The sequence below is a fragment of the Mytilus edulis genome, chromosome 13 (assembly GCF_963676685.1).
Source record: "Mytilus edulis chromosome 13, xbMytEdul2.2, whole genome shotgun sequence".
Taxonomy (NCBI): Eukaryota; Metazoa; Mollusca; class Bivalvia; order Mytilida; family Mytilidae; genus Mytilus; species Mytilus edulis.
Window position 1 is genome coordinate 41,613,945 of NC_092356.1, and position 15,656 is coordinate 41,629,600.

General features: G+C 30.7%; 1 protein-coding gene across 5 annotated transcripts; it reads left to right on the forward strand.

Annotated features, from left to right (window-relative positions):
* Nucleotides 1-797: 797 nt before the first annotated feature.
* Nucleotides 798-11,114, forward strand: LOC139501271 (uncharacterized). Of its 5 annotated transcripts, none has more exons than XR_011658504.1 (7): nt 846-1,029; nt 4,221-4,607; nt 5,622-5,722; nt 6,981-7,097; nt 7,572-7,703; nt 8,474-10,171; nt 10,308-11,114. XR_011658504.1 is itself a non-coding variant. In XM_071290303.1 (6 exons), the coding sequence occupies exons 2-6, from the start codon at nt 4,307-4,309 to the stop codon at nt 8,780-8,782; spliced, it is 960 nt and encodes a 319-aa protein (XP_071146404.1). In that variant the 5' UTR covers nt 798-1,029; nt 4,221-4,306; the 3' UTR covers nt 8,783-11,114. The 5 variants fall into 5 exon arrangements, 3 of the variants coding, with proteins under 3 accessions (XP_071146404.1, XP_071146406.1, XP_071146405.1); XR_011658505.1 differs by lacking the exon at nt 5,622-5,722 and adding an exon at nt 5,125-5,225 and having other exon boundaries at nt 859-1,029; XM_071290303.1 differs by having other exon boundaries at nt 798-1,029; nt 8,474-11,114.
* The last annotated feature ends 4,542 nt before the right edge of the window (nt 11,115-15,656 follow it).

Here is a 15,656-nt window from a genome sequence, read left to right on the forward strand (position 1 = left end):
TGGGAGATATATACCCCGTATGCAGGTGCTGCTGGAATGTTGCTACAGTTAGAGATGGAAAGTTCACAATTGGAAAGCTGAAATCATCTCTTTTGTCGTAAAGTTTTGTTTTCGACCGACCTTCATTGTCAATTTCTAGATGTAAGTCAAGATATGAGGCCGACTTAATTGTATCTGTAGTATCCTTTATCTCTAGTTCGATGGGATAGATGCGTTCACTTTGACATGGTCACCAATTTTTGAATTATTTAGTGAAACTTGAACATCATTTATATAGCGGAAAGTAGAGTTAAAGGACATTGCTATCTTCTTATCTTTCTTCCTAAGAAGTTCCTGTATGAAGTCAGCCACATAATAATAAAGAAACAAGTCGGTAAGAAGAGGGGCACAATTTGTTCCCATTGGAATGCCGACAGTCTTGAAAAACACGTCCTCCGAACGGTAACAAATATCATGGTTGTCAATCAAGAAATCAAGTATCTTGATAATGTCAGTTTCAGAGAATTTTACGTTTGAATCAGAGCGATCCTTTACAAAGTAGGATGTATCCCTCCCTAAGACAAGATACTAACTTGTGTCTACGTAACTTGGCCATTCTCTTTTTTATGAATATCAGAAAAGTATACTAATATAAGTTTGCAGATAAATAAAAAAATCCTATCGATTATAAAATCTACCTTCTGTTTTCTATTTAGATTTTGCTGCATCATTGACGTTTTAAGCGAAATAAGACTTGAAATAATTATTAATTTTTCGTCATCATGAACCCTAATGATTACGTGGCTTTTCCGGAAAAAATACTTATCACTAACCAGTGTAGATCTAGAATTCTTATAAATATCTTTGATGCGTTTTTTATCTGAAGATTTTTAATACAAGATTTTAGTAACTAAATGACACAGTGTAAACAAATATTACGAAAGTTGAGTCAGAAAATTAGGCTTACGTGTGATATTTTTGTTATTTAAGTTGAACAGAATCGTATAGCTGATCAATATCGTCTATCTCAAAGAACAATATCGTTTAAATGTAAGTTTTTTTCAATTCTTACAAAGCAATACTTAGATTTTGATTTTTCTTCCTTGTTCATGTTGTTTTATGAAAATTAATCAAGACGTTTTTTTTTTATATCAACTGACAACAATGAACAGACTGTTATAATTCACGATTGTTAAGTGTATGAAAACGACTTAAAGTAGTACCAAAAGATCCCTCTTAAAGAAAAGAGCAATATGAAATTCTATCTTTAAACTGTTATGGTTCATGTGGACCCTATGGCTAAAATGGCCGTATTTTCACCTCAAAATTTACTCTGAGTACAGGCAAATCTGTGCGTTTGGAAAAGTTTTAAGGCATAGCATGCCCTAGATAAATAGAATTCAAATGCATTGTATGATTTAGAAAATTCATACCTTAACTGGATTTTACCGTACACTTTTTTTCGTCCCTGCAGAAGATGATAAAATTAACAAACTGTTGAGTTTACCTTGATATGGTCCACTCAGGTACACAGTTTAAATAACCAATTATTGTCAGGTATCTATTGTCCATCTCATGTCCATGTCAAACAAAACAGCTCACTTCAGGGCTCACGCTACCAGGCGACTTGGGCGAAGAAGTCGCCCTCCCGACCGTCACTTCGCTTTCCCCGACCCCCAAAAGCGAAAACAAGTCGCCCTGTTCCTGACGAAAGTCACTTTCAGTCGCTTCCGCCATCGGACATTTTCAATTTTTACCAAGTTGATGAAACATCAATTTTTTAATGATAATTAAAGAAATTCAGACATAAACTATTCATTATCTTTAGAAAAGAGGTTGAGGCATTGTCTTCGCAGTGTGTATCAGGTTATTTGATAAAAATACAACTTTTTATCACTTCGTGCATTTTTTGCAAGTTCCGGTGCTTGTTACTCGAAAACGTACATCAACCTAAATTTCGGCGGCAAAATAAGTTTGTTACTTCATTTAAACGTGATAAAAGTTGCCTCCAGTAAATGTTTAATCCATTTATTGCATTAAAACCGTCATGTTCCTTTCCAAATAACTTGTCAAACATCGTTTATTTTTGTAAATTTTCTTGCATTCGTCCGCCATTGACCGATTTCTAAACTACGGATCTGAACCGGACCTGCTATGACCGAAATCCGTACTTTTACAATAATTACTAAGGACGCACCGATGGAACAGCTGACAAAAGAATATTAATCCCAAAGGGAAAAATTACGCATCCCACACACATTAAGAGACTTTTGGTTACATCTAATTGATTGGTGTATATAATTCCCTATATTTTTTATGAATGTTTCAAACTATTGATTAAAGTTGCTTAACTCTGAAACTATTATAATAATATCAATATATTATGGCCCAGCTTAATAACTTTTATATTTTTTTTTATGAGAAACACTGAATTTCATACACAAGATAATTTTTAATTAAATTGTAATTGATATAATTTCTTTACATTTTTTAAAATAAAATTTTTTTTTTTAGTGCTAGATATTTAGTTGGTAGTTTCTCACAAGAACCTTAGTAAAACTTAAACAACTTTTAATTTCAAATGTTACTTTAATTGTAATTTTTTACTCATATGAATTGAACAACATAAAAAGAACATTATTTACATATGGCCCTTTATACTATTGTAAAATCCAAACATTGTAGCGCACCCGCGCGAATGAGCACTTCTCTTTCAAATCTCATCACTTCTCCCTATCAGTTTCAAAAAGAGAAGTCACTTCTCCCTGTAATTCTGAAGTAGTGTGAGCCCTGAAAAAATAATTACCTGTGGGGAAGTTCTCAAACCTGTTTCCCCAACTTAGTTTATTTTGGCACCTTCTGGACATGCTGGAGGAATGAAAAAAAGTGCACAGAAAAATCCTTGTGAGTTTTTATTTTTCTAAAACATAAAACATATTTGAAATTTATTTATCTAGGGCATGCTATGCCTGAAATTTTTTACAGATGCACAGGTTTGTCTGTACTCAGAGTAAATTTTGAGGTGAAAATACGGCCATTTTAGCCATAGGGTCCACATGAACCTTAAAAGCTCCAGAAACCAGTGAAAGAATATATATTTTTAGGCAGTTCCACAGAGGCTATTTTGCTGACACCAGCAAAACAGAAAAATAAATTTGGGCAGGCATTACCTGTGAATGGGGACAAAGTCTGTATGATTTTTTTTTTTAATTCAAACATGTCAAATAAGAAACGGAAATACCATAATGTTTCCGATTTTGGTTCTGTTGTTAGGGATTTAAATGTAGTTGTGACGTTATTTAAGTTATGACGTCATATTCAAAGTAAACAAAGAAACGCTTTCATCAGGTAACGTTTTTTTTCCATATAAAACGATTATTAAAAATGAACATGATGAGTTGGTATTGAGTTCCAATCCTTTATTTTACTACACTGATAAATATATATTTTATTCAAAGTCTCATACATATATTAAATATATTTTCCAATAGTTTAAGCTCCAGGTATGTTGATATAAAAGTTTATCTTGAAAACTGTTTTGAGACCATTTTATGTATCTTAAATATTGCACCCTTTACCTTATCTATATTTCAAATTTTGTACAAACTAAAATGTACCTGTTATCTTAATAATTTGTATCTCAAGTATTGTAATGGTTGAAAACTTATCTTATTCAACTACATGTACAGTACAATATGTACATGTATATGATTAATAATTTTGTTCTTTAATTTGACAATGCACATTTTTGTAGTACTTTTAAAGAGTAAATATTAAAAACAACTCTTAACAAATTTAAAGAACCTACAAAATAACAAATCCATGTAGTTAAATGTACATACATGTGTGTGGGTTCATGGTCTAGTGGTGGAGACCCAAGCTCCAAGGGTGCTCTTAGAACGACAGAGTGATTTACATATACATGTACATTTAAAAATAGAGAAACTAAATACAATGTAAAAAAATTGTTTATTAATATTCTAAAATTTAGTCAACATGTCTGAAATTTTTAACTAAGTCCTTTCAGGAGTCATCAAAATACTATTTACGCAATTAAACTGTAAAAATGGAAAACCGAAATTAGACGTTTTAAAGGTACAGCAGAAGTTTATTCTGAGGAAGAAAAACATATAAGCATACATTGTACACACACACATGTACACTTGTATGTAGATTAACCACTACATGTACATGTAGGTTGATGAAAAGAATGATTTTTGAGTTTTTGCTTTTTGTTTTAGTTTCAGTTCACAGACAGATCTTTTTGGATAAGAAAATATAACAAAAAAGGTTCAAAAAGATAATAGAATCAGTATAACACACCACTATGGAATTCATCAGCATAATTATATTTGGTGGAATAGTTTTCCTAATCTGGTACTTCTGTGGTGGATCAAGTAACCAGTCAAAAGGAGCTACAGATAAAAACAATAGCAGCACAAATAAACTGTATCCAGATTTGTCAAATCTACAGAAGAGCAAAGCAAGTATGCAACAAAACAGTGTATGGAACATGTTTGGTGGTGGAGGATCCGATTATAATGCCATTCTGGACAAGTTTACTTCCCTGGAGGAAGTACAAAATGCCATTAGGCAAGCAGGATTAGAATCATGTAATTTGATTTTTGGTAAGTGTTATTATTTATAAATTCCTAATTGGAATTATAATTTGAAAATTTAATGAGAACTAATATGTAATGATTGTCAGATCAGTAGATTACATTTTAAATGTACAAAAAAATTGTACAATGAAGCAAGTGTACTTGTATACATTTTTGTACACCCAAGTTCGAGCAATCACACTGTTGTTTTATGGAAATTTTTGTATGTACAAAGTGAATGAAAATGTTTTTGAGCAATACGGTATACAAGTGTACATACATTCACATGACCATCAGTGCTCCATGGTCCATGTTTAACAATCTTGATAAGTCTCTTGTGGAGAGTTGTCTCATTGGCAATCATACCACATCTTCTTTTTTATATTGATATTAAACAGAAAAGAAAGTTACAAATAAGATTTTGGCTACTCTCAGTCTCTGTATGAAGATAAATTGTTAAAGTGAAATCAAACGTTAATGATTTTTAAATTCTGTTATAAAACACACTAATTGTAGTATGACTAAGATGACAATTGCATTATAGGAATGGATTATACAGCAAGCAATCTTCAACAGGGCATGAGAACTTTTGGAGGCAGATCATTACATCAAATTGTTCCCTATGAAATGAACCCTTATCAAAGAGTATGTTTAGATGACAAATATAAATATATATTGCATGTACATGTACCTAAATTCTGTTTAGACAGACAACATTGATTGTGAAAACTTCATTGTATGCTAAAATGATAATAAAAAAACTTGAGGGAATCATTTATTTGGACTCTCATATTGTGTTGTGCCAGCTTAAATTTTTTTATTTTTTTACAGTTCGGCTACATATTCATGTATCAAACATTATATACATATATTTATCTGTATAAAGTGTAAAAAATCACGTTGATACATGTAAATCTAGAAAGGGAAATGAAGTTTTCACAATCAGCTAGTATTGTTAAACCCCTTAAACCCTGAATCTGTTGTTATCATTTAACACTGTGTATAAAGTACTAACAATAAAACTCATTACTATTTTCCTAGGAATAGATTTTACTGTCAGCAACTTACATCAAGGCCGTATTACTTTTGGGGGTAACAGCCTACATGCAATAGAACCAAGATTTATGAACCCTTATCAACAGGTAAACTTTAATTTCATTATTGCATGTAAGGTTGCTTCAGAAACTTGGTGCAGTTTGTTAGACAGTGAAAACATTAAAAAAAATAAAGTTTGCCAATAAAGACTTAAAAACAAATTAACCTACCATAATAAATACTCTAAATTTTCTTTTATGAAATTTGTAATTTTTCAAACCTTGGTATAGGAAGATTCTGTATACAAATAGAAGTTGATAGAGTTTTCATTAAAATGTGCATGTGAATTCACTGATGTCACCTTCAATGTGCTATTATATGATGCAATTATGTTTTTTTGGTCTGTGCATGGATTGGTCTGTTTGTTCATTCGTATGTTTCTTTGTACAATGTACATCTGTTTGAGGATAAAGTTTTTGGTCAAGGCAGATTTTGATGAATTTGAAGTCCAATCATCTTAAAACTGAGTACACATTTTCTCTTTGATATGATCTTTCTAATTTTAATGCCAAAATAGAGTTTTTACCCCAATTTTACAGTTAACTGAAAAGAAAATGATAGTGTGACTGTGTCACTGTGTGAGTGGGGCATCAGTGTACAATGTATTATGGACACATTATTGTTTTTGTATTATATGTAATATTATATATTTTCTAAATCTTGAATTGTATTGAAATATTTATGTTCAGTTTAGTTGGTACTACACATATATCTAATTCAATTGTAAATGTCCATGTTTTATGGTAGCATTCTTCATAAAATCAACGTTTTGGTTTCAAGACATTATCTTATGTGTTGCAAATTAGATCTTCACACATTGATTGACAATTAAATGTCTCTTAATATACACTTGTCTTTGTTTTTATGAACTTGATGTTTATTAAGGGAGTTTTGTATACCGGTAGTTTCTATGTTAAATTTATTCAAAATTTCAAGACTTGGATGATTTGGAGCTTGACATTTATGATTTATCTAGCATTGAAGACCAATCAGATGCATTAACCACTATATGCCTTTTTGTTTTGTGTTACATCCTTTGTCGTTGTATTGACATACACCAATCATCTCCTTTTACCTGTTGATAGATACATTAATAATACATTTATGATAAAAACTTTTATATGGAAAAAAATTATCAGGCATTTGTTAGAATTTTTATCTCATTTGGTGTCAAGAAAATATGCACTTAGTATATAAGTATAATATCCTTCTTGCAACATCTTCTGATGTTGATGACAGAATATGAAGGAAGCAGGTTTAGCTAGTTGTACATCAGTAAATATATATAATCATTTAAATTTACAGGTAATCTGTATCCTTGGAGAAACCTTAGAACCATTTGATGATGATGGTATCATTCCAGCCTTTGGATTTGGGGATGCATCTACAAAGGATAGATCAGTCTTTTCATTCAGGTCTCAGGTAAAAATAATTACTGATAAATTTCCCAGGTTAAAAAAAGGTAAAAAGAATTGAGAATCGAAACAGGGGAATATGTCAAAGAGACAAACAACAGGGGAATATGTCAAAGAGATAACAACCTGACCACAGATTTAGAGCAGAAAACAGCCCAAGGCCACCAATAGGTCTTCAACAGAGCAAGAAAATCCAGCACCTGGAGTTGGCTTCACCTCAATCTAGATTCCCCTGCGAGTTAAGATCATCATTATGTTGTTTTGGTTTTTTTTGCAAATTAAAACTATGACAGGGAGCTTTTTGTACATGACAAAGTCACTGTGGAGTTAATTCACTGGTTTGAAAGGAAGAAAATAATTTCTTAGAATTTAAATGACATGACTACTTAAGGAATGAACAAAATTACAATAAAACAAAACCATCTGATTTATTATAATATAATCAACGAGTTCATTTACTAATCAATTTTATTTTTTTCAGGGTTACTGCAATGGTTTCCATGATGTTTTAAATGCTTATAATGAACTAACACCCAATGTAAGGTTGAGCGGACCTACAAGTTTTGCACCATTGATACGTCAGGCTATAGATACAGTGAAAAAAACTAAATCTGTAAGTGTTTATTTGAATTAATTTACAAATGTATATAAATACAACGGTTATGTGTTATTGAAAAGATGATCACACCAAAATATCTAATAGAAAATTTGGTTTAAAGTCTAAAAAAGTGGATTGCGAAGAATGATTGTTATATAATGTATCATGGTCTGTTGTTGCTAACAAGCATTTAAATATGTTAAAATATAAAATGTTGAAAATTCAAGAAAATCTTTGATAAATTCCTGTATCAAATGTGTAAAACTTCAATTGGTATGCAAACATTCAATAAAATTTCAATGATTTGACTGTATGAGACATTGTTCACACAAAACTGGTTCTGTTGTTTGAAATTTGTCTTAAACATGACTAAGCTCTCAAGTCAGAAAAATTGGAACAATTAACAATTCCCAAAAGCAGATTGGCTATAAAACAGACTTCAACAATGAGCAAAATCTGTACTGAATGTAAAGATATTAAGGCACTTGGATAACAAAATGTAAAACAATTTGAAATTATCAAAATTAAAAATACAAACCAATAAATGTTTTAATGAAATAACAAGTGTTTTCTCTACTGCTTCTTTAAAAAAAAACCCCATAAAGTAACAAGCATAATAAAAGATATATACTTACACTGTACAAAAGTAAGTTCATAATTTGAGAAACAATTATTGATTTTATTGTTTTTATTTTCATTTGGAGCAATCCATATTCATGATATTAGATAGACATAAATCTCTGTGGTCACCATTTATATTTTATTAATATATATATTTTTTTCAGTATCACATACTTGTGATAGTTGCAGATGGACAAGTGACAAATGAAAGGGAGACAATTGATGCAATCGTTGAAGCTTCAAGATGGCCATTGTCAATTATAATGGTTGGTGTTGGAGATGGACCCTGGGAAACTATGGAAGAATTTGATGACAGAATCCCAGCAAGAAAGTTTGACAATTTTCAATTTGTAGAATTTCACAAAATAATGTCTACAGCTAGAAACCCTCAAGCTGCATTTGCTCTACATGCTTTAATGGAGATTCCTGATCAATATAAACTTGTCAAAAAGCATGGTCTTTTAAATTTTTGATCATGTCTAGATTTTTTATGAGACAAGAATGATGAAATTTGTTTATCATGTGTTTTAATGGTATCTGAAAGTCTAATGAACAGAATCAAAAATACATTGCAATCACTTCTTTGTTAGTGAAAGTTAGTAAGATGTGAAAGAATGAGTGATACAAATGTTAATCATGCTTATAGTGATGTTGATCATTGTTGATAAGTTCATATTCGGAAAACAATGAAACGTGTTTGATCATATATTGGAAAACAGTGCAATGTGTTGGTTAACCAGGAATGCACTAGACTTGTACCCAGTTCCAATCTTTGCTACCTGTTATGAGAGTCAGAATAAGTAGAATTAGTTAAGGAATTTTGAGGCTTGAATCTTTCTTGCTTTGGGAGATATAACAAAATTGAGATGGAATGGATTGTAAAAATGTTCATGAAAATCAGTAAAAATTGGTTGTTTATTTAGAATATTTTCATTTTTTATTGGAATTGACCTGAATTTATCAATTTTAATCAAATTAATGTTATCTATATGGTTCAATGAAATTATTAAGAATAATGCTGCCCACAAAAAGATATTTCTTAAATACTGTAAACCAAGTTATTTTCCATTACACATTTATTTTGTTAACCCTTTGTAACAGATTTGCATCAAAATATCTATATGATTTTATAAATAAGAGAAGATCCAAGTTATTCATATCAATTTATACTTTTGCTATTTTTCTACATGGGGAAAGTCCACAAAAAATGATTGGTTATGAAAATTGGTTGTTTTTACTGTAAATTAATCTTAATTATGTCTTGTGTTCGTGTTATGTTTGTCAGAAATTGGTCTCTACATTAATATTTAACCTCAAATCGACAATGACAAATATTTTTTTACCATATATGTTTTATATGGATTTAACTTTTGTATGTGATGAAAACTATATATTTTTATATGATAGTGGTATTTTTAAAAACGTTAAGACAACTTTTTTTGTTAATCTTTCTAAAATCATGCCTAAATTTGTCATTTTGCTGATTACAAAGCAGTGCTTAATTTAAGAATGTAAATTGAAAAGATGTTCAGTTTTTGTTATGCTTTTAGATACTCCACCAATTTTGATAAAATAGTATAGAAGTTGATCATATTTCATTTCTGGTGATACAGTTTTTATAAAGTTACAGTCCTTCAGAAATTAACCCAAACTTATATAGTTTGTCCATAACCTCATATCATTATTCAAGAATTTAAAAACAAAAATTTTGTCATATATCATTAATTAGAAATAGAAATACCCACAACATAGTATTTACTTAAAGCTTAACTTAAACCTCGCCCATCTAACTGGACCCCTTAACTGGACCTCATCCCCATTACTGCATAAATACCTACATTTTCATTATATTGAGAGAGATGGTTAAGTTATATTTTCGTGCGCCTGTTGTAAACTATACATGCTGCTATGGCACTCTGACTTTTCCCCTATAAAACATTATTTTCATATGTCAGTGGTTCACTGAAGGTTTCTTTTTTATGTGCTTAAAAAAACCAGACACAATTTCATTTGTCTCAATGTTCTGAAATTAAAACCTCCATTTTTCAAACCATTTGTTGTCTTTTTGTTTGTTGTTTAAATATATTAGATGTATCATATTTGTTTATGTTATTCCACATTCCAGTTGGAAAATTTTAGGTAAATATACAAAATGATTTTATTTTCTTAAAGTGTCTACTTTAAAATAGAACTCAGCAACACAATTAAATTGTTAAGTCATTAAAATGACATCAAATTATTAAAGCGAGATTTATCTTTTTTTTTCAAAAATAAGCTAATTGTAGGAATTTTGGCATACATTAACACAGAGCACAATTGTCGTCCAAAATATTTTTTGCCAATGAATAAATAAAAATAAAATACACTTAATGTTTTAATGTTTTTTGGGCGATTATTGTGCTTTATATTATTTTTAAACATAAATAAGTCATATAATTGAGATTTTGCTTAATTTCAATATTATATTGAATTTTCTGTCATTTTATGGTTATATAACTCAAAGGGTATATATTTTAATAAAATTAGCCTTATTTTATCATAATCATTCATTTAACATTTAATGTTAAAATCTCAGGAAGTTTCTAATTTCTTTGATTTTAATGACAATTTGGCCAAAAAGCAAAGTTGTCCTTTGGTTGTATGCCAATCATATGAATTATACGTTCCTTTTGGTTATATGATGGTCATATGAATTAAAAAGTATTCCATTTACGATATTTTAACCAGTTATCTGTTTAATGAAATAATGTTATATGTTTGTAAAAAAGTTTGCTAATCAACTGTTAAATAAATATATTTTGAAAATAAGAGTTTTAAATTACTTTTGGCCTTGCTTCACTTTGTGTCTCTTGTCTGTTCATCTATCTTTAAAAATCATCTCTGAAACTACTGAACCAGAAAACACAGAACACTTCCTGAATGTTCCTTTGGGTATTTAATTTAAAAGTTAAGTCCCAGGATTTGATCCATCAGCAAACATGGTCGCTGTTGCTAACAAGAACATGGACTAAATGCAGTTTGATCCACAAGTCAAGGTTTATTTCTCCTGACAAATCGAAAACCAATTTTGGAGTGATTGCCATAAATATTTACATCTTAAAAACTAAAGCAAATCTCACACTCTTGAGCCTCTTTCATTAGATTAATTAAAGAAGTTGTTGTATGGTTGCTTTTAAAACGACACTCCACAAGAGACCAAATGATACAAAAATTAACAACTATAGGTCACCATATTTACTCTCTTCTATAAAAATCTCCTTATATCTGTATCCAATGTGGCTTAAACAAACGCACATCAATACAGAAAGTAAAACTAAGTTTTAAAGAAGTTTGATATCGATGTTAGATTAGTTAACAGAAGAAATTAAGCATAAAGACAGTGGTCAACATAAATTAATTAAAAGTAAAATAACAAAAATACCAAATTCCAAGGGACATTCAAAACAGAAATTCCCTAATCAAATGGCTTAATCAAAAGCTCAAACACATCAAACGAATGGAAAAAACTGTAAATTTCCTGACTTGGTGAGGCATTTCCTTATGTAGAAAATGGTTGTTAAAACTTGGTTATATATATACATGTATATATAGCTAGCTAATACTCTTACTTGTATGAAACATTGAATTTCACTATATTGACAACAACGTACAATTAAAAGAATTCTACCATGTAAAAATCTCAAAAGTTGGCGTACTGCAGACAACATTGTAATATAATCTTAATCACTATAAAAGCAAATAACTGTTTCAACAAAGAAACACCAAAATTGCATATACACAAAGGACATAAGCAAAAATGATGGACATGAATTCAAAACTGAACATAGCACACAAACACAATGTAGGGATGTATAAGTACTGGACCACGTCATAAGTATTTCATCAAAATGGACTAAACAATGAAGGTTTAAAAAATACAAGCATGTATTATATTTAAAAATGTATAATATTAAAAGGACTACTAGCAGTTTGTACAAAAGGAAAAGCCTGTACCAAGTCAATGACAGTTGTTTTCTAGTCGTTTGATGTGTTTTAGCTTTACATTTTGCCATTTGTTGAGGCATAAACCGATTTGAATTTCAATGGAGTTCAATATTTTTCTACTGAAATGTCAGATTCTAACCTCAATTACACTGATCAAAATATTATGTCTTCATTATAGGAGAATCAACCATAATCCCTATTGATTATAGGGTTTTAGAATTATGCCATAATAATTTATACAAGAACATTACCCGTAAAATTCAAACAACTGGTTTTTGGGATACGACATCTTCGCTAGCCAAGGGTTACGATCCACTCCCGCTCTCTTCACCCTTGGCAGATTGAGCCAACATTTGTGATATCTATGTTGCGCCATCTATCGGAAGATTAAAGTCACGCCCATTCCGAATACATTATTCTTGACCAATGGTAGCACTTGAACTCTTCAATTTGGAGGTAAAAACACGGAAGCGTCTAGATTCTACCCACTTGGTAAAGCCGGAAACGAAAATATACGTCAACATTCATGCATTTGTGCATGAAACATACACAGGAACTTCTATTAGTTGATTAAAAACATTCAAGTTGTCACTAAATATAGTCGTATGTTTAGTGATGTATAAAGACTTGTTGCACAATAAACGTGGCAATTGTTTACAAATACTTTCTACATTTACACGTGATCATGTTATAGGAGCTTTTTGATTGGATGCAGCGAGTTTCTACTGCAACCAATAAAAATCCTTACCTTGTGTCTCCGAAATAGTATCTCAATCCGCCAAGGGTGAAGAGAGCGGGAGTGGATCGTAACCCTTGGCTAGCGAAGATGGGGATACGATTGCTTTTAAGCAATATGTAGAATTATACCAGTGACTCAGGGCCATGCACTCACGTCAAACGTTTTATTATAAACACCAAGGAACATCTCAGATTCTTGAGAATGTCTTGCTTTAAATGGTATAAAAAACAAACGGATTGAATTTCAACAACGGTCCTATAGTGTTCTTCTCATAATCTTCATGTTTCGATATTTCCCTCGACTTGTATGCGTGTTTTTAACCACACGGAAAATCAGAATTAAGCAGTATTTATATTTAGTGTTATAAATTTAGAAAAACGTCAGAGGGAATTCCCCAGTTTTAATAACATAAGAGAGTTCTCTGAATTCCGATCGATAAATCTATTTCTGTCATATAAGAACTGAAGTGGAGTTTTTATATTTCATCAAGGATTTGTATACTAGCAGAAAAACTATACAAATCCTTGATTTCACTGTTATGAAACTGACATTTGATATTGTACTTCCATAAAGAAATGGAGGTCGTTTTTAAATCAACATTTAATATACGTCCCTTGCTACAAATCGCAAGTCTAGGGTTTGTTTAGGTAATTATGCGCATGCGTATAGTTGAAGGGGTGTCAGATTGAACGGTTGATTTTGATTCCCCACTCCATTGATTAATTTGAAACTCACGAGATCCTTTCTATGTCTGTCTGCTATTGAGGGTTATTGACTTGTTGTTGCATAATTTTAAATCATATGCATCATTTAAAGTAAAATAAATGTAGTCCACAACGTAAAGGTATAACAAGAACACCCGGCCTTCAGCCAAAATGGAGTCTTTTATGTTATCGCTTCGAGTTGTCTCCTTTCCGCAAGTAACTTTCGTCAAACGTCGATACGTCGGGAAAAATTTAACTCGTTCTGTCGATAGACGTAGTATTATATTATTGCGAACCCTATCATAGTTTTCCATAGATTCACCTGCAAGTTACCTGTCCATTTAAACTTTTGTAAGTTCTATTGTCCCATTGAACAAATACAACAGGTATTGTTCTCTGTATAGTTTATTTGATGGGACCTTTAAATTACTTCCAAGAGAAATGTATCACTCATTGATTAATTTACATGAACAAAAAAGTGAACTGTCAATGATAAAAATACATGTACAAATAATAAATAAGAACTCCTGCAAAACTGCGTGTGGCATTGTATTTATTCAATACCAATAATACATTTTTAATAGTTTCAATATAAACACTGATTCAAAAATTAAAAATTGATTTCTGATCAAACTTTTGTATAATTAACCTTATAACCTACAGGAGGGTAAGCTTGTCTAAGGGGGGATTAGTTTGTTCATACTTCAGTATTTATGATAGTAAAGTGAATCTCAGCCAAGTGTGCATTGCTAATATTTAGTTAAGTTAGTTTGCAAAATAAATTTCAAAGTCATTTTCAAGATTTCAAAATTATTCAAGATGCAAAATTAAAGCGTTTTTTTAATCAAATTAATCATGTAATTCTTAAGATATTTTTTTTATCTAAATTGATGTAATATGTAAATAATGTACCCAATGCAAAATTTGCACTTTGTATGAATCAAAAGAACTACATAATAAATGAACAGTCAGACTCAACAATAACCAGGGGAGATAATTTTAATGAATATATCCACAGTGTTTAAAAAATGTTTTCAGATTTTTCAAGCGTTATTCCATCTATAACTGCATCACATATTGCAGCTCTTGTATGGTCAAAAGTAAAATAACAGTGATTTTATAAAATAAGAGTACAAATAAATCATTGTACAAATGTTACTTTTTGGTCTTCCCTTACATAAAAACAGCAAGAAAATTATTAATCTATTCAGATACATAGCTGAGAAATCAACATAAAAGGAATAAGTTGAGATGAATAACTATTTGTGAGAATAAGTTACAGAATTTGAAAAATAAACAAAACACACAATCATACACCTTGGGCATCTATTATATTGATTTCTGTCCTAATAAATACACTATTGACATCCTTTCATGAAAACACAACAAAAAACCTCAGTTTTGAATGAAGAATAAAAAACAACAACCAGGGTATATTGAACAATTACAAGTGTGTTTTAATTTATTTGGAAGATTTTTTTTACTCAGGTAAATTAATCAATAAGTGATACATTTCTCTTGGTAGTAATTTAAAGGTCCCATCAAATAAACTTTACAGAGAACAATACCTGTTGTATTTGTTCAATGGGACAATAGAACTTACAAAAGTTTAAATGGACAGGTAACTTGCAGGTGAATCTATAGAAAACTATGATAGGGTTCGCAATAAAACCTATTGCAATTTGAACAGAGGAATGTGTACGGAAAGGAGTCATGCTCACTGAGAAAATTAAATATTTAAAGATTTAGGAAAGGGCCCGGGTTCCACCTAGAATTCACGTAGGAAAATAGGTGATAAGGTAAGAAGTGAAATACCTTCTCTCATTCTCAGTAACTGTTCACGGTGGAAAGTAAACTTGGAATTGATAGTACAAAAATAAAACACAATAAGTACATTGTTCATACACTTGTGTCGAGGAT

Coding starts and splice junctions, on each gene's coding strand:
- LOC139501271 (XM_071290303.1), top strand. CDS start 4,307: ATGGAATTCATCAGCATAATTATATTTGGTGGAATAGTTTTCCTAATC. Junction 5,723..6,980: donor TTATGAACCCTTATCAACAG/GTAAACTTTAAT, acceptor TTAAATTTACAG/GTAATCTGTATCCTTGGAGA. Junction 7,704..8,473: donor CAGTGAAAAAAACTAAATCT/GTAAGTGTTTAT, acceptor TATTTTTTTCAG/TATCACATACTTGTGATAGT.